Source organism: Gorilla gorilla, chromosome 2 (genome assembly GCF_029281585.2).
Source record: "Gorilla gorilla gorilla isolate KB3781 chromosome 2, NHGRI_mGorGor1-v2.1_pri, whole genome shotgun sequence".
NCBI classification, from domain to species: Eukaryota; Metazoa; Chordata; class Mammalia; order Primates; family Hominidae; genus Gorilla; species Gorilla gorilla.
Window position 1 is genome coordinate 85,556,483 of NC_086017.1, and position 22,299 is coordinate 85,578,781.

Below are 22,299 nucleotides of genomic sequence, written 5' to 3' on the forward strand. Positions count from 1 at the left end.
CCTGGGCCGGCTCTGGGATCCCCGGGATGCCCAGGAAAGAATGGCAGTTCTCTGCTGTGTGGAGTCTCTCGCCGGGCCTAGACCTAGAAGGCAGGAATCCCAGGCGGGTCAGCCCGGCGGGGAAGACACGCCGCTCCACGCCCAGCCAGGTGTTCCCCGCGAAAGAGAGGCCACCGCCCTGCCCCGACCCGACCCGACCCAACCCGACCCGACCCGACCCCGTCCCAACCCCGCGTCCTAAAGCTCCTCCAGCAGAGCCCGGTATTCTTCCTCGCTGAGGGGTGCTTCCAGCGAGGCGGCCTCTTCCAAGGCCTCCAGCTCCCCCGGGGCCTCCGTTTCTAGGAAAGGTTGCGCCCGCTGCAGAAACTCCGGGCTCGCCAGGAGCTCATCCAGCAGCAGGCCGGAGGGGAGTGCAGACGAGCGCCCCGGCTCCTGGAGCGCCTGGGAGGGCGCCCGGATGCCTTGCATCTGCCCCTGCCGCGCGGAGGCCTCCGGGGGCGCGGGCTGGGGAGGTGGAGCTGCCCCGGCTTGGGGTTCCCACGCCGCCCCGGCGACCTGGGGACCCCGGCCCCAGCCCCACCACGGACTCCCCTGGGACGTGGGTGGCGCAAGCACACCTTGGCCCTGTGGCCCCGCTTGAGCGGGCCCAGGCTGTCCCACCGCGCAAGGGCCCGGCGGGCCGTCGCGCTGCGGGTCCCGGTCCTCCCGGCATTTGCCCGGCTGCGGAGGCCACCGAGGAGTCTGAGGGTGGGAGAGCGCCCCTTCCGGAGGAGCCGGGGCAGCGTAGGCAAAATCCCCGCGTGCCGGGGCAGGTTGGGAGATCCCCTCTGCCGGCGCGGCCTGGCTGGGCTGGAGCACGGGGACGGCCCTCGCTCCCTGGCTCACGAAAGCCCCCTGTGGGAGGGCCCCAGGCGCGCAGGGCACGTGGGGTGCGGGAAGCCCCGTTCCCCACGCCCCGGTGTGGGCGAAGGCGACCCACGAGGGAGCAGGGTGACACCCGCCGGGGGCCGCGTCGCACAGGCCGCCTGCGTGCGCGGGCGCCCTGCCACCCTGTCCCGGGTGCCTGGCCCTTCGATTCTGAAACCAGATCTGAATCCTGGACTCCGGGAGGCCCGTCTCTCTGGCCAGCTCTTCCCTGGCGGCGATGCCTGGAAAGCGATCCTTCTCAAAGGCTCGGAGGAGCAGGGCGGTCTGGGATCCGGTGACGGCGGTCCGCTTTCGCCTGCCTTCTTGCGGGCCGCGTCTCCCGGGCCAGGGCCGAGATTCCCGCCGGTGCTGCCTCAGCTGGCGTGACCTCTCATTCTGAAACCAAATCTGGACCCTGGGCTCCGGAATGCCGATAGCCTGGGCCAGCCGTTCTCTGGTGGCGATGCCCGGGTACGGGTTCCGCTCAAAGCAGGCTCGCAGGGCCTCGCTTTGGCTCGGGGTCCAAACGAGTCTCCTTCGCCGTCCTCGTCCTCGGGCTTCCGCGGGGAGGGTGCTGTCCGAAGGTGTCGGGAGGGCCATCGCGGGGAGCCCCGGCCGGAATTTCACGGACGGACACGGGCAGAGAGAGGCCGGCGGGCTCCCGTGCACCTCACTGTGCACTGCGGCAGGTGCAGCCAGACTGTGCACTGCGGCAGGTGCAGCCAGGAAGCCGGCCCAGACAGCCAGCCAGCGGCTCTTATAAAGGCCCACAGGCAGGCAGGCTCCACCCCTTCATGAAGGGCGGTGAGCCCTGGGACAGCACGCCGCCCCCCGCCCCCCAGGAAGGGCCCCAGGGCGTTGAGGCCAGGGTCGGGGTGGGGGGGTTTGAGGTGGGGCGGGGGAGGGCGTGGTGATGGTGGTGGTGGTGGGGCCGGAGAGACGAAGCGGAAGGGGGAGAGGGGGAAGGGGTGAGGGGGGCGCGTTTCGGGGGCTGGCTCTCCCGACCTCTCCACGAATCCCGCGGGAACTGGAAGCCGCTCTCTGGGCTCCCGCGCGTCTTCAGCAGGGAGAAACCAGCCTGGAAGGGTGGAGGGGAGTGTGGAAATGAACCTCCGTGGGAGTCTTGAGCTTTCCAGGCCCTCTCTCCGTGAAGGAGGCAATGCCCGTGGGTGTCGCCGTTGCCGGGACAGTCTCACACACGCAGGCGTGTGGCTCTGGTTCATCTCCACGTAGAAGACCAGAGCGAGACCCCAGAGAGAAGATACATCCCCGGCGCGATGGCCTGACGATGGATTCCTGTGTCCGGCAACATGGGGAGGCTGCAGTGTGGCCGGTTTGGAAACTGGCAAGGAGAGCGAAGGCGCCATGCCGGTCTTCCACCCTTCCCTGGGATGTTTCTGGGTGCCCGCAGAGCTCCGGGAGCAAACAGTCAGCACGGCCAGCCTTTCGGGGGCCCGAGAGACGTGAGCAACAGGCCCCCTTGCAGAGGGCAAAGCAACGTGGAATCCAAAATCACGCCTCAGTCGTCCTGAGTGTGGCTCCTCCGTGGTCGGGGCTGTCGGCCTCGCGCTCCGTTGCAGGGCTCAGCCTGGGGATGTGCGGTCTGTGCACCAGGCGGTTGAAAACCCGACGGCAACCCGAGTCCCGGTCTTTTGTCTCTGAGGAAACCGCCCACTCCTTGGGCCACGGAATCGGGGCGAATGAGTGCCCCGCCGGCCGACGCGGCGGCGGCTGTGGGCCCAGCCCTCAGCCGACGCCGGGCGCTTACCGTTTTCCCGGAGCGCGGGGGTCCCGTCGCTCCCGGAGGCCGAAGGCCGCTTTTGCTCTCTGCCTTCCTCCCTCTGTCCCTGGCTCCCTGCCGCCCGCCCCCTGTCCCTGCGTCGCTCTGTCTTTCCCTCCGTTCCTCACTGCCTCCCTCTCTCCCACCCTCCCTCCCTCCCTCCTAACGTCCCTCCGCCCATCCTTCCGCCCCTCTAGGTCTCCCGTTCCTCTCTCCATCTCTGCCCGCCTTCCCTCCCGCCTGGAACGGTCAGCGTCCCCGGCGTGCGCGGGGCCTGCGGTCGGCGTTCCGCCGGCAGGCGCTCCACGGTGGCAGCTGGGAGGCTGCAGGGGCACGGACGGGCGAGCGACGGTGGAGCGGAGGCGCAGAGGAGGCGAGCCGCGGGAGGGATGGCAGGCCTGGGCGCTGCGCGGGCCCGGTGTTTGGCGGGACGGGGGTCTCCACCCAGCCCAGGGGAGGACGCATTTTCCGGGGGTGGGGGGTGGGGGTGGGGGTGGGGAGGGGGTGGTCGGGCGTGGGTGGGGTGCTGGAAAGCCGTGAGAGCTCTGCCCGGGCTGCTCCCACAGCCTAGGCGGCTGCCCGCAAACCCGCGCGTGCGCAGTAGGCGGCCCACCTGCTGCTACCTGGGCCGGCTCTGGGATCCCCGGGATGCCCAGGAAAGAATGGCAGTTCTCTGCTGTGTGGAGTCTCTCGCCGGGCCTAGACCTAGAAGGCAGGAATCCCAGGCGGGTCAGCCCGGCGGGGAAGACACGCCGCTCCACGCCCAGCCAGGTGTTCCCCGCGAAAGAGAGGCCACCGCCCTGCCCCGACCCGACCCGACCCAACCCGACCCGACCCGACCCCGTCCCAACCCCGCGTCCTAAAGCTCCTCCAGCAGAGCCCGGTATTCTTCCTCGCTGAGGGGTGCTTCCAGCGAGGCGGCCTCTTCCAAGGCCTCCAGCTCCCCCGGGGCCTCCGTTTCTAGGAAAGGTTGCGCCCGCTGCAGAAACTCCGGGCTCGCCAGGAGCTCATCCAGCAGCAGGCCGGAGGGGAGTGCAGACGAGCGCCCCTGCTCCTGGAGCGCCTGGGAGGGCGCCCGGATGCCTTGCATCTGCCCCTGCCGCGCGGAGGCCTCCGGGGGCGCGGGCTGGGGAGGTGGAGCTGCCCCGGCTTGGGGTTCCCACGCCGCCCCGGCGACCTGGGGACCCCGGCCCCAGCCCCACCACGGACTCCCCTGGGACGTGGGTGGCGCAAGCACACCTTGGCCCTGTGGCCCCGCTTGAGCGGGCCCAGGCTGTCCCACCGCGCAAGGGCCCGGCGGGCCGTCGCGCTGCGGGTCCCGGTCCTCCCGGCATTTGCCCGGCTGCGGAGGCCACCGAGGAGTCTGAGGGTGGGAGAGCGCCCCTTCCGGAGGAGCCGGGGCAGCGTAGGCAAAATCCCCGCGTGCCGGGGCAGGTTGGGAGATCCCCTCTGCCGGCGCGGCCTGGCTGGGCTGGAGCACGGGGACGGCCCTCGCTCCCTGGCTCACGAAAGCCCCCTGTGGGAGGGCCCCAGGCGCGCAGGGCACGTGGGGTGCGGGAAGCCCCGTTCCCCACGCCCCGGTGTGGGCGAAGGCGACCCACGAGGGAGCAGGGTGACACCCGCCGGGGGCCGCGTCGCACAGGCCGCCTGCGTGCGCGGGCGCCCTGCCACCCTGTCCCGGGTGCCTGGCCCTTCGATTCTGAAACCAGATCTGAATCCTGGACTCCGGGAGGCCCGTCTCTCTGGCCAGCTCTTCCCTGGCGGCGATGCCTGGAAAGCGATCCTTCTCAAAGGCTCGGAGGAGCAGGGCGGTCTGGGATCCGGTGACGGCGGTCCGCTTTCGCCTGCCTTCTTGCGGGCCGCGTCTCCCGGGCCAGGGCCGAGATTCCCGCCGGTGCTGCCTCAGCTGGCGTGACCTCTCATTCTGAAACCAAATCTGGACCCTGGGCTCCGGAATGCCGATAGCCTGGGCCAGCCGTTCTCTGGTGGCGATGCCCGGGTACGGGTTCCGCTCAAAGCAGGCTCGCAGGGCCTCGCTTTGGCTCGGGGTCCAAACGAGTCTCCTTCGCCGTCCTCGTCCTCGGGCTTCCGCGGGGAGGGTGCTGTCCGAAGGTGTCGGGAGGGCCATCGCGGGGAGCCCCGGCCGGAATTTCACGGACGGACACGGGCAGAGAGAGGCCGGCGGGCTCCCGTGCACCTCACTGTGCACTGCGGCAGGTGCAGCCAGACTGTGCACTGCGGCAGGTGCAGCCAGGAAGCCGGCCCAGACAGCCAGCCAGCGGCTCTTATAAAGGCCCACAGGCAGGCAGGCTCCACCCCTTCATGAAGGGCGGTGAGCCCTGGGACAGCACGCCGCCCCCCGCCCCCCAGGAAGGGCCCCAGGGCGTTGAGGCCAGGGTCGGGGTGGGGGGGTTTGAGGTGGGGCGGGGGAGGGCGTGGTGATGGTGGTGGTGGTGGGGCCGGAGAGACGAAGCGGAAGGGGGAGAGGGGGAAGGGGTGAGGGGGGCGCGTTTCGGGGGCTGGCTCTCCCGACCTCTCCACGAATCCCGCGGGAACTGGAAGCCGCTCTCTGGGCTCCCGCGCGTCTTCAGCAGGGAGAAACCAGCCTGGAAGGGTGGAGGGGAGTGTGGAAATGAACCTCCGTGGGAGTCTTGAGCTTTCCAGGCCCTCTCTCCGTGAAGGAGGCAATGCCCGTGGGTGTCGCCGTTGCCGGGACAGTCTCACACACGCAGGCGTGTGGCTCTGGTTCATCTCCACGTAGAAGACCAGAGCGAGACCCCAGAGAGAAGATACATCCCCGGCGCGATGGCCTGACGATGGATTCCTGTGTCCGGCAACATGGGGAGGCTGCAGTGTGGCCGGTTTGGAAACTGGCAAGGAGAGCGAAGGCGCCATGCCGGTCTTCCACCCTTCCCTGGGATGTTTCTGGGTGCCCGCAGAGCTCCGGGAGCAAACAGTCAGCACGGCCAGCCTTTCGGGGGCCCGAGAGACGTGAGCAACAGGCCCCCTTGCAGAGGGCAAAGCAACGTGGAATCCAAAATCACGCCTCAGTCGTCCTGAGTGTGGCTCCTCCGTGGTCGGGGCTGTCGGCCTCGCGCTCCGTTGCAGGGCTCAGCCTGGGGATGTGCGGTCTGTGCACCAGGCGGTTGAAAACCCGACGGCAACCCGAGTCCCGGTCTTTTGTCTCTGAGGAAACCGCCCACTCCTTGGGCCACGGAATCGGGGCGAATGAGTGCCCCGCCGGCCGACGCGGCGGCGGCTGTGGGCCCAGCCCTCAGCCGACGCCGGGCGCTTACCGTTTTCCCGGAGCGCGGGGGTCCCGTCGCTCCCGGAGGCCGAAGGCCGCTTTTGCTCTCTGCCTTCCTCCCTCTGTCCCTGGCTCCCTGCCGCCCGCCCCCTGTCCCTGCGTCGCTCTGTCTTTCCCTCCGTTCCTCACTGCCTCCCTCTCTCCCACCCTCCCTCCCTCCCTCCTAACGTCCCTCCGCCCATCCTTCCGCCCCTCTAGGTCTCCCGTTCCTCTCTCCATCTCTGCCCGCCTTCCCTCCCGCCTGGAACGGTCAGCGTCCCCGGCGTGCGCGGGGCCTGCGGTCGGCGTTCCGCCGGCAGGCGCTCCACGGTGGCAGCTGGGAGGCTGCAGGGGCACGGACGGGCGAGCGACGGTGGAGCGGAGGCGCAGAGGAGGCGAGCCGCGGGAGGGATGGCAGGCCTGGGCGCTGCGCGGGCCCGGTGTTTGGCGGGACGGGGGTCTCCACCCAGCCCAGGGGAGGACGCATTTTCCGGGGGTGGGGGGTGGGGGTGGGGGTGGGGAGGGGGTGGTCGGGCGTGGGTGGGGTGCTGGAAAGCCGTGAGAGCTCTGCCCGGGCTGCTCCCACAGCCTAGGCGGCTGCCCGCAAACCCGCGCGTGCGCAGTAGGCGGCCCACCTGCTGCTACCTGGGCCGGCTCTGGGATCCCCGGGATGCCCAGGAAAGAATGGCAGTTCTCTGCTGTGTGGAGTCTCTCGCCGGGCCTAGACCTAGAAGGCAGGAATCCCAGGCGGGTCAGCCCGGCGGGGAAGACACGCCGCTCCACGCCCAGCCAGGTGTTCCCCGCGAAAGAGAGGCCACCGCCCTGCCCCGACCCGACCCGACCCAACCCGACCCGACCCGACCCCGTCCCAACCCCGCGTCCTAAAGCTCCTCCAGCAGAGCCCGGTATTCTTCCTCGCTGAGGGGTGCTTCCAGCGAGGCGGCCTCTTCCAAGGCCTCCAGCTCCCCCGGGGCCTCCGTTTCTAGGAAAGGTTGCGCCCGCTGCAGAAACTCCGGGCTCGCCAGGAGCTCATCCAGCAGCAGGCCGGAGGGGAGTGCAGACGAGCGCCCCGGCTCCTGGAGCGCCTGGGAGGGCGCCCGGATGCCTTGCATCTGCCCCTGCCGCGCGGAGGCCTCCGGGGGCGCGGGCTGGGGAGGTGGAGCTGCCCCGGCTTGGGGTTCCCACGCCGCCCCGGCGACCTGGGGACCCCGGCCCCAGCCCCACCACGGACTCCCCTGGGACGTGGGTGGCGCAAGCACACCTTGGCCCTGTGGCCCCGCTTGAGCGGGCCCAGGCTGTCCCACCGCGCAAGGGCCCGGCGGGCCGTCGCGCTGCGGGTCCCGGTCCTCCCGGCATTTGCCCGGCTGCGGAGGCCACCGAGGAGTCTGAGGGTGGGAGAGCGCCCCTTCCGGAGGAGCCGGGGCAGCGTAGGCAAAATCCCCGCGTGCCGGGGCAGGTTGGGAGATCCCCTCTGCCGGCGCGGCCTGGCTGGGCTGGAGCACGGGGACGGCCCTCGCTCCCTGGCTCACGAAAGCCCCCTGTGGGAGGGCCCCAGGCGCGCAGGGCACGTGGGGTGCGGGAAGCCCCGTTCCCCACGCCCCGGTGTGGGCGAAGGCGACCCACGAGGGAGCAGGGTGACACCCGCCGGGGGCCGCGTCGCACAGGCCGCCTGCGTGCGCGGGCGCCCTGCCACCCTGTCCCGGGTGCCTGGCCCTTCGATTCTGAAACCAGATCTGAATCCTGGACTCCGGGAGGCCCGTCTCTCTGGCCAGCTCTTCCCTGGCGGCGATGCCTGGAAAGCGATCCTTCTCAAAGGCTCGGAGGAGCAGGGCGGTCTGGGATCCGGTGACGGCGGTCCGCTTTCGCCTGCCTTCTTGCGGGCCGCGTCTCCCGGGCCAGGGCCGAGATTCCCGCCGGTGCTGCCTCAGCTGGCGTGACCTCTCATTCTGAAACCAAATCTGGACCCTGGGCTCCGGAATGCCGATAGCCTGGGCCAGCCGTTCTCTGGTGGCGATGCCCGGGTACGGGTTCCGCTCAAAGCAGGCTCGCAGGGCCTCGCTTTGGCTCGGGGTCCAAACGAGTCTCCTTCGCCGTCCTCGTCCTCGGGCTTCCGCGGGGAGGGTGCTGTCCGAAGGTGTCGGGAGGGCCATCGCGGGGAGCCCCGGCCGGAATTTCACGGACGGACACGGGCAGAGAGAGGCCGGCGGGCTCCCGTGCACCTCACTGTGCACTGCGGCAGGTGCAGCCAGACTGTGCACTGCGGCAGGTGCAGCCAGGAAGCCGGCCCAGACAGCCAGCCAGCGGCTCTTATAAAGGCCCACAGGCAGGCAGGCTCCACCCCTTCATGAAGGGCGGTGAGCCCTGGGACAGCACGCCGCCCCCCGCCCCCCAGGAAGGGCCCCAGGGCGTTGAGGCCAGGGTCGGGGTGGGGGGGTTTGAGGTGGGGCGGGGGAGGGCGTGGTGATGGTGGTGGTGGTGGGGCCGGAGAGACGAAGCGGAAGGGGGAGAGGGGGAAGGGGTGAGGGGGGCGCGTTTCGGGGGCTGGCTCTCCCGACCTCTCCACGAATCCCGCGGGAACTGGAAGCCGCTCTCTGGGCTCCCGCGCGTCTTCAGCAGGGAGAAACCAGCCTGGAAGGGTGGAGGGGAGTGTGGAAATGAACCTCCGTGGGAGTCTTGAGCTTTCCAGGCCCTCTCTCCGTGAAGGAGGCAATGCCCGTGGGTGTCGCCGTTGCCGGGACAGTCTCACACACGCAGGCGTGTGGCTCTGGTTCATCTCCACGTAGAAGACCAGAGCGAGACCCCAGAGAGAAGATACATCCCCGGCGCGATGGCCTGACGATGGATTCCTGTGTCCGGCAACATGGGGAGGCTGCAGTGTGGCCGGTTTGGAAACTGGCAAGGAGAGCGAAGGCGCCATGCCGGTCTTCCACCCTTCCCTGGGATGTTTCTGGGTGCCCGCAGAGCTCCGGGAGCAAACAGTCAGCACGGCCAGCCTTTCGGGGGCCCGAGAGACGTGAGCAACAGGCCCCCTTGCAGAGGGCAAAGCAACGTGGAATCCAAAATCGCGCCTCAGTCGTCCTGAGTGTGGCTCCTCCGTGGTCGGGGCTGTCGGCCTCGCGCTCCGTTGCAGGGCTCAGCCTGGGGATGTGCGGTCTGTGCACCAGGCGGTTGAAAACCCGACGGCAACCCGAGTCCCGGTCTTTTGTCTCTGAGGAAACCGCCCACTCCTTGGGCCACGGAATCGGGGCGAATGAGTGCCCCGCCGGCCGACGCGGCGGCGGCTGTGGGCCCAGCCCTCAGCCGACGCCGGGCGCTTACCGTTTTCCCGGAGCGCGGGGGTCCCGTCGCTCCCGGAGGCCGAAGGCCGCTTTTGCTCTCTGCCTTCCTCCCTCTGTCCCTGGCTCCCTGCCGCCCGCCCCCTGTCCCTGCGTCGCTCTGTCTTTCCCTCCGTTCCTCACTGCCTCCCTCTCTCCCACCCTCCCTCCCTCCCTCCTAACGTCCCTCCGCCCATCCTTCCGCCCCTCTAGGTCTCCCGTTCCTCTCTCCATCTCTGCCCGCCTTCCCTCCCGCCTGGAACGGTCAGCGTCCCCGGCGTGCGCGGGGCCTGCGGTCGGCGTTCCGCCGGCAGGCGCTCCACGGTGGCAGCTGGGAGGCTGCAGGGGCACGGACGGGCGAGCGACGGTGGAGCGGAGGCGCAGAGGAGGCGAGCCGCGGGAGGGATGGCAGGCCTGGGCGCTGCGCGGGCCCGGTGTTTGGCGGGACGGGGGTCTCCACCCAGCCCAGGGGAGGACGCATTTTCCGGGGGTGGGGGGTGGGGGTGGGGGTGGGGAGGGGGTGGTCGGGCGTGGGTGGGGTGCTGGAAAGCCGTGAGAGCTCTGCCCGGGCTGCTCCCACAGCCTAGGCGGCTGCCCGCAAACCCGCGCGTGCGCAGTAGGCGGCCCACCTGCTGCTACCTGGGCCGGCTCTGGGATCCCCGGGATGCCCAGGAAAGAATGGCAGTTCTCTGCTGTGTGGAGTCTCTCGCCGGGCCTAGACCTAGAAGGCAGGAATCCCAGGCGGGTCAGCCCGGCGGGGAAGACACGCCGCTCCACGCCCAGCCAGGTGTTCCCCGCGAAAGAGAGGCCACCGCCCTGCCCCGACCCGACCCGACCCAACCCGACCCGACCCGACCCCGTCCCAACCCCGCGTCCTAAAGCTCCTCCAGCAGAGCCCGGTATTCTTCCTCGCTGAGGGGTGCTTCCAGCGAGGCGGCCTCTTCCAAGGCCTCCAGCTCCCCCGGGGCCTCCGTTTCTAGGAAAGGTTGCGCCCGCTGCAGAAACTCCGGGCTCGCCAGGAGCTCATCCAGCAGCAGGCCGGAGGGGAGTGCAGACGAGCGCCCCGGCTCCTGGAGCGCCTGGGAGGGCGCCCGGATGCCTTGCATCTGCCCCTGCCGCGCGGAGGCCTCCGGGGGCGCGGGCTGGGGAGGTGGAGCTGCCCCGGCTTGGGGTTCCCACGCCGCCCCGGCGACCTGGGGACCCCGGCCCCAGCCCCACCACGGACTCCCCTGGGACGTGGGTGGCGCAAGCACACCTTGGCCCTGTGGCCCCGCTTGAGCGGGCCCAGGCTGTCCCACCGCGCAAGGGCCCGGCGGGCCGTCGCGCTGCGGGTCCCGGTCCTCCCGGCATTTGCCCGGCTGCGGAGGCCACCGAGGAGTCTGAGGGTGGGAGAGCGCCCCTTCCGGAGGAGCCGGGGCAGCGTAGGCAAAATCCCCGCGTGCCGGGGCAGGTTGGGAGATCCCCTCTGCCGGCGCGGCCTGGCTGGGCTGGAGCACGGGGACGGCCCTCGCTCCCTGGCTCACGAAAGCCCCCTGTGGGAGGGCCCCAGGCGCGCAGGGCACGTGGGGTGCGGGAAGCCCCGTTCCCCACGCCCCGGTGTGGGCGAAGGCGACCCACGAGGGAGCAGGGTGACACCCGCCGGGGGCCGCGTCGCACAGGCCGCCTGCGTGCGCGGGCGCCCTGCCACCCTGTCCCGGGTGCCTGGCCCTTCGATTCTGAAACCAGATCTGAATCCTGGACTCCGGGAGGCCCGTCTCTCTGGCCAGCTCTTCCCTGGCGGCGATGCCTGGAAAGCGATCCTTCTCAAAGGCTCGGAGGAGCAGGGCGGTCTGGGATCCGGTGACGGCGGTCCGCTTTCGCCTGCCTTCTTGCGGGCCGCGTCTCCCGGGCCAGGGCCGAGATTCCCGCCGGTGCTGCCTCAGCTGGCGTGACCTCTCATTCTGAAACCAAATCTGGACCCTGGGCTCCGGAATGCCGATAGCCTGGGCCAGCCGTTCTCTGGTGGCGATGCCCGGGTACGGGTTCCGCTCAAAGCAGGCTCGCAGGGCCTCGCTTTGGCTCGGGGTCCAAACGAGTCTCCTTCGCCGTCCTCGTCCTCGGGCTTCCGCGGGGAGGGTGCTGTCCGAAGGTGTCGGGAGGGCCATCGCGGGGAGCCCCGGCCGGAATTTCACGGACGGACACGGGCAGAGAGAGGCCGGCGGGCTCCCGTGCACCTCACTGTGCACTGCGGCAGGTGCAGCCAGACTGTGCACTGCGGCAGGTGCAGCCAGGAAGCCGGCCCAGACAGCCAGCCAGCGGCTCTTATAAAGGCCCACAGGCAGGCAGGCTCCACCCCTTCATGAAGGGCGGTGAGCCCTGGGACAGCACGCCGCCCCCCGCCCCCCAGGAAGGGCCCCAGGGCGTTGAGGCCAGGGTCGGGGTGGGGGGGTTTGAGGTGGGGCGGGGGAGGGCGTGGTGATGGTGGTGGTGGTGGGGCCGGAGAGACGAAGCGGAAGGGGGAGAGGGGGAAGGGGTGAGGGGGGCGCGTTTCGGGGGCTGGCTCTCCCGACCTCTCCACGAATCCCGCGGGAACTGGAAGCCGCTCTCTGGGCTCCCGCGCGTCTTCAGCAGGGAGAAACCAGCCTGGAAGGGTGGAGGGGAGTGTGGAAATGAACCTCCGTGGGAGTCTTGAGCTTTCCAGGCCCTCTCTCCGTGAAGGAGGCAATGCCCGTGGGTGTCGCCGTTGCCGGGACAGTCTCACACACGCAGGCGTGTGGCTCTGGTTCATCTCCACGTAGAAGACCAGAGCGAGACCCCAGAGAGAAGATACATCCCCGGCGCGATGGCCTGACGATGGATTCCTGTGTCCGGCAACATGGGGAGGCTGCAGTGTGGCCGGTTTGGAAACTGGCAAGGAGAGCGAAGGCGCCATGCCGGTCTTCCACCCTTCCCTGGGATGTTTCTGGGTGCCCGCAGAGCTCCGGGAGCAAACAGTCAGCACGGCCAGCCTTTCGGGGGCCCGAGAGACGTGAGCAACAGGCCCCCTTGCAGAGGGCAAAGCAACGTGGAATCCAAAATCGCGCCTCAGTCGTCCTGAGTGTGGCTCCTCCGTGGTCGGGGCTGTCGGCCTCGCGCTCCGTTGCAGGGCTCAGCCTGGGGATGTGCGGTCTGTGCACCAGGCGGTTGAAAACCCGACGGCAACCCGAGTCCCGGTCTTTTGTCTCTGAGGAAACCGCCCACTCCTTGGGCCACGGAATCGGGGCGAATGAGTGCCCCGCCGGCCGACGCGGCGGCGGCTGTGGGCCCAGCCCTCAGCCGACGCCGGGCGCTTACCGTTTTCCCGGAGCGCGGGGGTCCCGTCGCTCCCGGAGGCCGAAGGCCGCTTTTGCTCTCTGCCTTCCTCCCTCTGTCCCTGGCTCCCTGCCGCCCGCCCCCTGTCCCTGCGTCGCTCTGTCTTTCCCTCCGTTCCTCACTGCCTCCCTCTCTCCCACCCTCCCTCCCTCCCTCCTAACGTCCCTCCGCCCATCCTTCCGCCCCTCTAGGTCTCCCGTTCCTCTCTCCATCTCTGCCCGCCTTCCCTCCCGCCTGGAACGGTCAGCGTCCCCGGCGTGCGCGGGGCCTGCGGTCGGCGTTCCGCCGGCAGGCGCTCCACGGTGGCAGCTGGGAGGCTGCAGGGGCACGGACGGGCGAGCGACGGTGGAGCGGAGGCGCAGAGGAGGCGAGCCGCGGGAGGGATGGCAGGCCTGGGCGCTGCGCGGGCCCGGTGTTTGGCGGGACGGGGGTCTCCACCCAGCCCAGGGGAGGACGCATTTTCCGGGGGTGGGGGGTGGGGGTGGGGGTGGGGAGGGGGTGGTCGGGCGTGGGTGGGGTGCTGGAAAGCCGTGAGAGCTCTGCCCGGGCTGCTCCCACAGCCTAGGCGGCTGCCCGCAAACCCGCGCGTGCGCAGTAGGCGGCCCACCTGCTGCTACCTGGGCCGGCTCTGGGATCCCCGGGATGCCCAGGAAAGAATGGCAGTTCTCTGCTGTGTGGAGTCTCTCGCCGGGCCTAGACCTAGAAGGCAGGAATCCCAGGCGGGTCAGCCCGGCGGGGAAGACACGCCGCTCCACGCCCAGCCAGGTGTTCCCCGCGAAAGAGAGGCCACCGCCCTGCCCCGACCCGACCCGACCCAACCCGACCCGACCCGACCCCGTCCCAACCCCGCGTCCTAAAGCTCCTCCAGCAGAGCCCGGTATTCTTCCTCGCTGAGGGGTGCTTCCAGCGAGGCGGCCTCTTCCAAGGCCTCCAGCTCCCCCGGGGCCTCCGTTTCTAGGAAAGGTTGCGCCCGCTGCAGAAACTCCGGGCTCGCCAGGAGCTCATCCAGCAGCAGGCCGGAGGGGAGTGCAGACGAGCGCCCCGGCTCCTGGAGCGCCTGGGAGGGCGCCCGGATGCCTTGCATCTGCCCCTGCCGCGCGGAGGCCTCCGGGGGCGCGGGCTGGGGAGGTGGAGCTGCCCCGGCTTGGGGTTCCCACGCCGCCCCGGCGACCTGGGGACCCCGGCCCCAGCCCCACCACGGACTCCCCTGGGACGTGGGTGGCGCAAGCACACCTTGGCCCTGTGGCCCCGCTTGAGCGGGCCCAGGCTGTCCCACCGCGCAAGGGCCCGGCGGGCCGTCGCGCTGCGGGTCCCGGTCCTCCCGGCATTTGCCCGGCTGCGGAGGCCACCGAGGAGTCTGAGGGTGGGAGAGCGCCCCTTCCGGAGGAGCCGGGGCAGCGTAGGCAAAATCCCCGCGTGCCGGGGCAGGTTGGGAGATCCCCTCTGCCGGCGCGGCCTGGCTGGGCTGGAGCACGGGGACGGCCCTCGCTCCCTGGCTCACGAAAGCCCCCTGTGGGAGGGCCCCAGGCGCGCAGGGCACGTGGGGTGCGGGAAGCCCCGTTCCCCACGCCCCGGTGTGGGCGAAGGCGACCCACGAGGGAGCAGGGTGACACCCGCCGGGGGCCGCGTCGCACAGGCCGCCTGCGTGCGCGGGCGCCCTGCCACCCTGTCCCGGGTGCCTGGCCCTTCGATTCTGAAACCAGATCTGAATCCTGGACTCCGGGAGGCCCGTCTCTCTGGCCAGCTCTTCCCTGGCGGCGATGCCTGGAAAGCGATCCTTCTCAAAGGCTCGGAGGAGCAGGGCGGTCTGGGATCCGGTGACGGCGGTCCGCTTTCGCCTGCCTTCTTGCGGGCCGCGTCTCCCGGGCCAGGGCCGAGATTCCCGCCGGTGCTGCCTCAGCTGGCGTGACCTCTCATTCTGAAACCAAATCTGGACCCTGGGCTCCGGAATGCCGATAGCCTGGGCCAGCCGTTCTCTGGTGGCGATGCCCGGGTACGGGTTCCGCTCAAAGCAGGCTCGCAGGGCCTCGCTTTGGCTCGGGGTCCAAACGAGTCTCCTTCGCCGTCCTCGTCCTCGGGCTTCCGCGGGGAGGGTGCTGTCCGAAGGTGTCGGGAGGGCCATCGCGGGGAGCCCCGGCCGGAATTTCACGGACGGACACGGGCAGAGAGAGGCCGGCGGGCTCCCGTGCACCTCACTGTGCACTGCGGCAGGTGCAGCCAGACTGTGCACTGCGGCAGGTGCAGCCAGGAAGCCGGCCCAGACAGCCAGCCAGCGGCTCTTATAAAGGCCCACAGGCAGGCAGGCTCCACCCCTTCATGAAGGGCGGTGAGCCCTGGGACAGCACGCCGCCCCCCGCCCCCCAGGAAGGGCCCCAGGGCGTTGAGGCCAGGGTCGGGGTGGGGGGGTTTGAGGTGGGGCGGGGGAGGGCGTGGTGATGGTGGTGGTGGTGGGGCCGGAGAGACGAAGCGGAAGGGGGAGAGGGGGAAGGGGTGAGGGGGGCGCGTTTCGGGGGCTGGCTCTCCCGACCTCTCCACGAATCCCGCGGGAACTGGAAGCCGCTCTCTGGGCTCCCGCGCGTCTTCAGCAGGGAGAAACCAGCCTGGAAGGGTGGAGGGGAGTGTGGAAATGAACCTCCGTGGGAGTCTTGAGCTTTCCAGGCCCTCTCTCCGTGAAGGAGGCAATGCCCGTGGGTGTCGCCGTTGCCGGGACAGTCTCACACACGCAGGCGTGTGGCTCTGGTTCATCTCCACGTAGAAGACCAGAGCGAGACCCCAGAGAGAAGATACATCCCCGGCGCGATGGCCTGACGATGGATTCCTGTGTCCGGCAACATGGGGAGGCTGCAGTGTGGCCGGTTTGGAAACTGGCAAGGAGAGCGAAGGCGCCATGCCGGTCTTCCACCCTTCCCTGGGATGTTTCTGGGTGCCCGCAGAGCTCCGGGAGCAAACAGTCAGCACGGCCAGCCTTTCGGGGGCCCGAGAGACGTGAGCAACAGGCCCCCTTGCAGAGGGCAAAGCAACGTGGAATCCAAAATCGCGCCTCAGTCGTCCTGAGTGTGGCTCCTCCGTGGTCGGGGCTGTCGGCCTCGCGCTCCGTTGCAGGGCTCAGCCTGGGGATGTGCGGTCTGTGCACCAGGCGGTTGAAAACCCGACGGCAACCCGAGTCCCGGTCTTTTGTCTCTGAGGAAACCGCCCACTCCTTGGGCCACGGAATCGGGGCGAATGAGTGCCCCGCCGGCCGACGCGGCGGCGGCTGTGGGCCCAGCCCTCAGCCGACGCCGGGCGCTTACCGTTTTCCCGGAGCGCGGGGGTCCCGTCGCTCCCGGAGGCCGAAGGCCGCTTTTGCTCTCTGCCTTCCTCCCTCTGTCCCTGGCTCCCTGCCGCCCGCCCCCTGTCCCTGCGTCGCTCTGTCTTTCCCTCCGTTCCTCACTGCCTCCCTCTCTCCCACCCTCCCTCCCTCCCTCCTAACGTCCCTCCGCCCATCCTTCCGCCCCTCTAGGTCTCCCGTTCCTCTCTCCATCTCTGCCCGCCTTCCCTCCCGCCTGGAACGGTCAGCGTCCCCGGCGTGCGCGGGGCCTGCGGTCGGCGTTCCGCCGGCAGGCGCTCCACGGTGGCAGCTGGGAGGCTGCAGGGGCACGGACGGGCGAGCGACGGTGGAGCGGAGGCGCAGAGGAGGCGAGCCGCGGGAGGGATGGCAGGCCTGGGCGCTGCGCGGGCCCGGTGTTTGGCGGGACGGGGGTCTCCACCCAGCCCAGGGGAGGACGCATTTTCCGGGGGTGGGGGGTGGGGGTGGGGGTGGGGAGGGGGTGGTCGGGCGTGGGTGGGGTGCTGGAAAGCCGTGAGAGCTCTGCCCGGGCTGCTCCCACAGCCTAGGCGGCTGCCCGCAAACCCGCGCGTGCGCAGTAGGCGGCCCACCTGCTGCTACCTGGGCCGGCTCTGGGATCCCCGGGATGCCCAGGAAAGAATGGCAGTTCTCTGCTGTGTGGAGTCTCTCGCCGGGCCTAGACCTAGAAGGCAGGAATCCCAGGCGGGTCAGCCCGGCGGGGAAGACACGCCGCTCCACGCCCAGCCAGGTGTTCCCCGCGAAAGAGAGGCCACCGCCCTGCCCCGACCCGACCCGACCCAACCCGACCCGACCCGACCCCGTCCCAACCCCGCGTCCTAAAGCTCCTCCAGCAGAGCCCGGTATTCTTCCTCGCTGAGGGGTGCTTCCAGCGAGGCGGCCTCTTCCAAGGCCTCCAGCTCCCCCGGGGCCTCCGTTTCTAGGAAAGGTTGCGCCCGCTGCAGAAACTCCGGGCTCGCCAGGAGCTCATCCAGCAGCAGGCCGGAGGGGAGTGCAGACGAGCGCCCCGGCTCCTGGAGCGCCTGGGAGGGCGCCCGGATGCCTTGCATCTGCCCCTGCCGCGCGGAGGCCTCCGGGGGCGCGGGCTGGGGAGGTGGAGCTGCCCCGGCTTGGGGTTCCCACGCCGCCCCGGCGACCTGGGGACCCCGGCCCCAGCCCCACCACGGACTCCCCTGGGACGTGGGTGGCGCAAGCACACCTTGGCCCTGTGGCCCCGCTTGAGCGGGCCCAGGCTGTCCCACCGCGCAAGGGCCCGGCGGGCCGTCGCGCTGCGGGTCCCGGTCCTCCCGGCATTTGCCCGGCTGCGGAGGCCACCGAGGAGTCTGAGGGTGGGAGAGCGCCCCTTCCGGAGGAGCCGGGGCAGCGTAGGCAAAATCCCCGCGTGCCGGGGCAGGTTGGGAGATCCCCTCTGCCGGCGCGGCCTGGCTGGGCTGGAGCACGGGGACGGCCCTCGCTCCCTGGCTCACGAAAGCCCCCTGTGGGAGGGCCCCAGGCGCGCAGGGCACGTGGGGTGCGGGAAGCCCCGTTCCCCACGCCCCGGTGTGGGCGAAGGCGACCCACGAGGGAGCAGGGTGACACCCGCCGGGGGCCGCGTCGCACAGGCCGCCTGCGTGCGCGGGCGCCCTGCCACCCTGTCCCGGGTGCCTGGCCCTTCGATTCTGAAACCAGATCTGAATCCTGGACTCCGGGAGGCCCGTCTCTCTGGCCAGCTCTTCCCTGGCGGCGATGCCTGGAAAGCGATCCTTCTCAAAGGCTCGGAGGAGCAGGGCGGTCTGGGATCCGGTGACGGCGGTCCGCTTTCGCCTGCCTTCTTGCGGGCCGCGTCTCCCGGGCCAGGGCCGAGATTCCCGCCGGTGCTGCCTCAGCTGGCGTGACCTCTCATTCTGAAACCAAATCTGGACCCTGGGCTCCGGAATGCCGATAGCCTGGGCCAGCCGTTCTCTGGTGGCGATGCCCGGGTACGGGTTCCGCTCAAAGCAGGCTCGCAGGGCCTCGCTTTGGCTCGGGGTCCAAACGAGTCTCCTTCGCCGTCCTCGTCCTCGGGCTTCCGCGGGGAGGGTGCTGTCCGAAGGTGTCGGGAGGGCCATCGCGGGGAGCCCCGGCCGGAATTTCACGGACGGACACGGGCAGAGAGAGGCCGGCGGGCTCCCGTGCACCTCACTGTGCACTGCGGCAGGTGCAGCCAGACTGTGCACTGCGGCAGGTGCAGCCAGGAAGCCGGCCCAGACAGCCAGCCAGCGGCTCTTATAAAGGCCCACAGGCAGGCAGGCTCCACCCCTTCATGAAGGGCGGTGAGCCCTGGGACAGCACGCCGCCCCCCGCCCCCCAGGAAGGGCCCCAGGGCGTTGAGGCCAGGGTCGGGGTGGGGGGGTTTGAGGTGGGGCGGGGGAGGGCGTGGTGATGGTGGTGGTGGTGGGGCCGGAGAGACGAAGCGGAAGGGGGAGAGGGGGAAGGGGTGAGGGGGGCGCGTTTCGGGGGCTGGCTCTCCCGACCTCTCCACGAATCCCGCGGGAACTGGAAGCCGCTCTCTGGGCTCCCGCGCGTCTTCAGCAGGGAGAAACCAGCCTGGAAGGGTGGAGGGGAGTGTGGAAATGAACCTCCGTGGGAGTCTTGAGCTTTCCAGGCCCTCTCTCCGTGAAGGAGGCAATGCCCGTGGGTGTCGCCGTTGCCGGGACAGTCTCACACACGCAGGCGTGTGGCTCTGGTTCATCTCCACGTAGAAGACCAGAGCGAGACCCCAGAGAGAAGATACATCCCCGGCGCGATGGCCTGACGATGGATTCCTGTGTCCGGCAACATGGGGAGGCTGCAGTGTGGCCGGTTTGGAAACTGGCAAGGAGAGCGAAGGCGCCATGCCGGTCTTCCACCCTTCCCTGGGATGTTTCTGGGTGCCCGCAGAGCTCCGGGAGCAAACAGTCAGCACGGCCAGCCTTTCGGGGGCCCGAGAGACGTGAGCAACAGGCCCCCTTGCAGAGGGCAAAGCAACGTGGAATCCAAAATCGCGCCTCAGTCGTCCTGAGTGTGGCTCCTCCGTGGTCGGGGCTGTCGGCCTCGCGCTCCGTTGCAGGGCTCAGCCTGGGGATGTGCGGTCTGTGCACCAGGCGGTTGAAAACCCGACGGCAACCCGAGTCCCGGTCTTTTGTCTCTGAGGAAACCGCCCACTCCTTGGGCCACGGAATCGGGGCGAATGAGTGCCCCGCCGGCCGACGCGGCGGCGGCTGTGGGCCCAGCCCTCAGCCGACGCCGGGCGCTTACCGTTTTCCCGGAGCGCGGGGGTCCCGTCGCTCCCGGAGGCCGAAGGCCGCTTTTGCTCTCTGCCTTCCTCCCTCTGTCCCTGGCTCCCTGCCGCCCGCCCCCTGTCCCTGCGTCGCTCTGTCTTTCCCTCCGTTCCTCACTGCCTCCCTCTCTCCCACCCTCCCTCCCTCCCTCCTAACGTCCCTCCGCCCATCCTTCCGCCCCTCTAGGTCTCCCGTTCCTCTCTCCATCTCTGCCCGCCTTCCCTCCCGCCTGGAACGGTCAGCGTCCCCGGCGTGCGCGGGGCCTGCGGTCGGCGTTCCGCCGGCAGGCGCTCCACGGTGGCAGCTGGGAGGCTGCAGGGGCACGGACGGGCGAGCGACGGTGGAGCGGAGGCGCAGAGGAGGCGAGCCGCGGGAGGGATGGCAGGCCTGGGCGCTGCGCGGGCCCGGTGTTTGGCGGGACGGGGGTCTCCACCCAGCCCAGGGGAGGACGCATTTTCCGGGGGTGGGGGGTGGGGGTGGGGGTGGGGAGGGGGTGGTCGGGCGTGGGTGGGGTGCTGGAAAGCCGTGAGAGCTCTGCCCGGGCTGCTCCCACAGCCTAGGCGGCTGCCCGCAAACCCGCGCGTGCGCAGTAGGCGGCCCACCTGCTGCTACCTGGGCCGGCTCTGGGATCCCCGGGATGCCCAGGAAAGAATGGCAGTTCTCTGCTGTGTGGAGTCTCTCGCCGGGCCTAGACCTAGAAGGCAGGAATCCCAGGCGGGTCAGCCCGGCGGGGAAGACACGCCGCTCCACGCCCAGCCAGGTGTTCCCCGCGAAAGAGAGGCCACCGCCCTGCCCCGACCCGACCCGACCCAACCCGACCCGACCCGACCCCGTCCCAACCCCGCGTCCTAAAGCTCCTCCAGCAGAGCCCGGTATTCTTCCTCGCTGAGGGGTGCTTCCAGCGAGGCGGCCTCTTCCAAGGCCTCCAGCTCCCCCGGGGCCTCCGTTTCTAGGAAAGGTTGCGCCCGCTGCAGAAACTCCGGGCTCGCCAGGAGCTCATCCAGCAGCAGGCCGGAGGGGAGTGCAGACGAGCGCCCCGGCTCCTGGAGCGCCTGGGAGGGCGCCCGGATGCCTTGCATCTGCCCCTGCCGCGCGGAGGCCTCCGGGGGCGCGGGCTGGGGAGGTGGAGCTGCCCCGGCTTGGGGTTCCCACGCCGCCCCGGCGACCTGGGGACCCCGGCCCCAGCCCCACCACGGACTCCCCTGGGACGTGGGTGGCGCAAGCACACCTTGGCCCTGTGGCCCCGCTTGAGCGGGCCCAGGCTGTCCCACCGCGCAAGGGCCCGGCGGGCCGTCGCGCTGCGGGTCCCGGTCCTCCCGGCATTTGCCCGGCTGCGGAGGCCACCGAGGAGTCTGAGGGTGGGAGAGCGCCCCTTCCGGAGGAGCCGGGGCAGCGTAGGCAAAATCCCCGCGTGCCGGGGCAGGTTGGGAGATCCCCTCTGCCGGCGCGGCCTGGCTGGGCTGGAGCACGGGGACGGCCCTCGCTCCCTGGCTCACGAAAGCCCCCTGTGGGAGGGCCCCAGGCGCGCAGGGCACGTGGGGTGCGGGAAGCCCCGTTCCCCACGCCCCGGTGTGGGCGAAGGCGACCCACGAGGGAGCAGGGTGACACCCGCCGGGGGCCGCGTCGCACAGGCCGCCTGCGTGCGCGGGCGCCCTGCCACCCTGTCCCGGGTGCCTGGCCCTTCGATTCTGAAACCAGATCTGAATCCTGGACTCCGGGAGGCCCGTCTCTCTGGCCAGCTCTTCCCTGGCGGCGATGCCTGGAAAGCGATCCTTCTCAAAGGCTCGGAGGAGCAGGGCGGTCTGGGATCCGGTGACGGCGGTCCGCTTTCGCCTGCCTTCTTGCGGGCCGCGTCTCCCGGGCCAGGGCCGAGATTCCCGCCGGTGCTGCCTCAGCTGGCGTGACCTCTCATTCTGAAACCAAATCTGGACCCTGGGCTCCGGAATGCCGATAGCCTGGGCCAGCCGTTCTCTGGTGGCGATGCCCGGGTACGGGTTCCGCTCAAAGCAGGCTCGCAGGGCCTCGCTTTGGCTCGGGGTCCAAACGAGTCTCCTTCGCCGTCCTCGTCCTCGGGCTTCCGCGGGGAGGGTGCTGTCCGAAGGTGTCGGGAGGGCCATCGCGGGGAGCCCCGGCCGGAATTTCACGGACGGACACGGGCAGAGAGAGGCCGGCGGGCTCCCGTGCACCTCACTGTGCACTGCGGCAGGTGCAGCCAGACTGTGCACTGCGGCAGGTGCAGCCAGGAAGCCGGCCCAGACAGCCAGCCAGCGGCTCTTATAAAGGCCCACAGGCAGGCAGGCTCCACCCCTTCATGAAGGGCGGTGAGCCCTGGGACAGCACGCCGCCCCCCGCCCCCCAGGAAGGGCCCCAGGGCGTTGAGGCCAGGGTCGGGGTGGGGGGGTTTGAGGTGGGGCGGGGGAGGGCGTGGTGATGGTGGTGGTGGTGGGGCCGGAGAGACGAAGCGGAAGGGGGAGAGGGGGAAGGGGTGAGGGGGGCGCGTTTCGGGGGCTGGCTCTCCCGACCTCTCCACGAATCCCGCGGGAACTGGAAGCCGCTCTCTGGGCTCTCGCGCGTCTTCAGCAGGGAGAAACCAGCCTGGAAGGGTGGAGGGGAGTGTGGAAATGAACCTCCGTGGGAGTCTTGAGCTTTCCAGGCCCTCTCTCCGTGAAGGAGGCAATGCCCGTGGGTGTCGCCGTTGCCGGGACAGTCTCACACACGCAGGCGTGTGGCTCTGGTTCATCTCCACGTAGAAGACCAGAGCGAGACCCCAGAGAGAAGATACATCCCCGGCGCGATGGCCTGACGATGGATTCCTGTGTCCGGCAACATGGGGAGGCTGCAGTGTGGCCGGTTTGGAAACTGGCAAGGAGAGCGAAGGCGCCATGCCGGTCTTCCACCCTTCCCTGGGATGTTTCTGGGTGCCCGCAGAGCTCCGGGAGCAAACAGTCAGCACGGCCAGCCTTTCGGGGGCCCGAGAGACGTGAGCAACAGGCCCCCTTGCAGAGGGCAAAGCAACGTGGAATCCAAAATCGCGCCTCAGTCGTCCTGAGTGTGGCTCCTCC

The 22,299-nt window shown here is 70.3% G+C and overlaps 6 protein-coding genes and 1 pseudogene across 6 annotated transcripts; all 7 read right to left on the reverse strand.

The window, feature by feature from the left end:
* Positions 1–237: 237 nt before the first annotated feature.
* Positions 238–1,506, reverse strand: LOC129532378 (double homeobox protein 4-like protein 4). The gene has a single exon (XM_055381570.2). It carries the CDS (start codon positions 1,504–1,506, stop codon positions 238–240), a length of 1,269 nt encoding a protein of 422 aa, XP_055237545.1.
* Positions 1,507–3,646: 2,140 nt separating this feature from the next.
* On the reverse strand, positions 3,647–6,212 carry LOC129532380 (uncharacterized; annotated as a pseudogene).
* A 641-nt stretch (positions 6,213–6,853) lies between these two features.
* Positions 6,854–8,122, reverse strand: LOC129532381 (double homeobox protein 4-like protein 4). The gene has a single exon (XM_055381572.2). It carries the CDS (start codon positions 8,120–8,122, stop codon positions 6,854–6,856), a length of 1,269 nt encoding a protein of 422 aa, XP_055237547.1.
* A 2,039-nt stretch (positions 8,123–10,161) lies between these two features.
* LOC129532382 (double homeobox protein 4-like protein 4) lies at positions 10,162–11,430 on the reverse strand. The gene has a single exon (XM_055381573.2). The coding sequence runs from the start codon at positions 11,428–11,430 to the stop codon at positions 10,162–10,164; it is 1,269 nt and encodes a 422-aa protein (XP_055237548.1).
* A 2,039-nt stretch (positions 11,431–13,469) lies between these two features.
* Positions 13,470–14,738, reverse strand: LOC129532414 (double homeobox protein 4-like protein 4). Its single transcript, XM_055381760.2, has one exon. It carries the CDS (start codon positions 14,736–14,738, stop codon positions 13,470–13,472), a length of 1,269 nt encoding a protein of 422 aa, XP_055237735.1.
* A 2,039-nt stretch (positions 14,739–16,777) lies between these two features.
* On the reverse strand, positions 16,778–18,046 carry LOC129532419 (double homeobox protein 4-like protein 4). Its single transcript, XM_055381765.2, has one exon. It carries the CDS (start codon positions 18,044–18,046, stop codon positions 16,778–16,780), a length of 1,269 nt encoding a protein of 422 aa, XP_055237740.1.
* Positions 18,047–20,085: 2,039 nt separating this feature from the next.
* LOC129532420 (double homeobox protein 4-like protein 4) lies at positions 20,086–21,429 on the reverse strand. Its single transcript, XM_055381766.2, has one exon. The coding sequence runs from the start codon at positions 21,352–21,354 to the stop codon at positions 20,086–20,088; it is 1,269 nt and encodes a 422-aa protein (XP_055237741.1). The 5' UTR covers positions 21,355–21,429.
* Between the last annotated feature and the right edge of the window lie 870 nt (positions 21,430–22,299).

Excerpts from the sequence above, each read along its gene's own strand:
- LOC129532378 (XM_055381570.2), bottom strand. The coding sequence starts at position 1,506 with ATGGCCCTCCCGACACCTTCGGACAGCACCCTCCCCGCGGAAGCCCGA.
- LOC129532381 (XM_055381572.2), bottom strand. The coding sequence starts at position 8,122 with ATGGCCCTCCCGACACCTTCGGACAGCACCCTCCCCGCGGAAGCCCGA.
- LOC129532382 (XM_055381573.2), bottom strand. The coding sequence starts at position 11,430 with ATGGCCCTCCCGACACCTTCGGACAGCACCCTCCCCGCGGAAGCCCGA.
- LOC129532414 (XM_055381760.2), bottom strand. The coding sequence starts at position 14,738 with ATGGCCCTCCCGACACCTTCGGACAGCACCCTCCCCGCGGAAGCCCGA.
- LOC129532419 (XM_055381765.2), bottom strand. The coding sequence starts at position 18,046 with ATGGCCCTCCCGACACCTTCGGACAGCACCCTCCCCGCGGAAGCCCGA.
- LOC129532420 (XM_055381766.2), bottom strand. The coding sequence starts at position 21,354 with ATGGCCCTCCCGACACCTTCGGACAGCACCCTCCCCGCGGAAGCCCGA.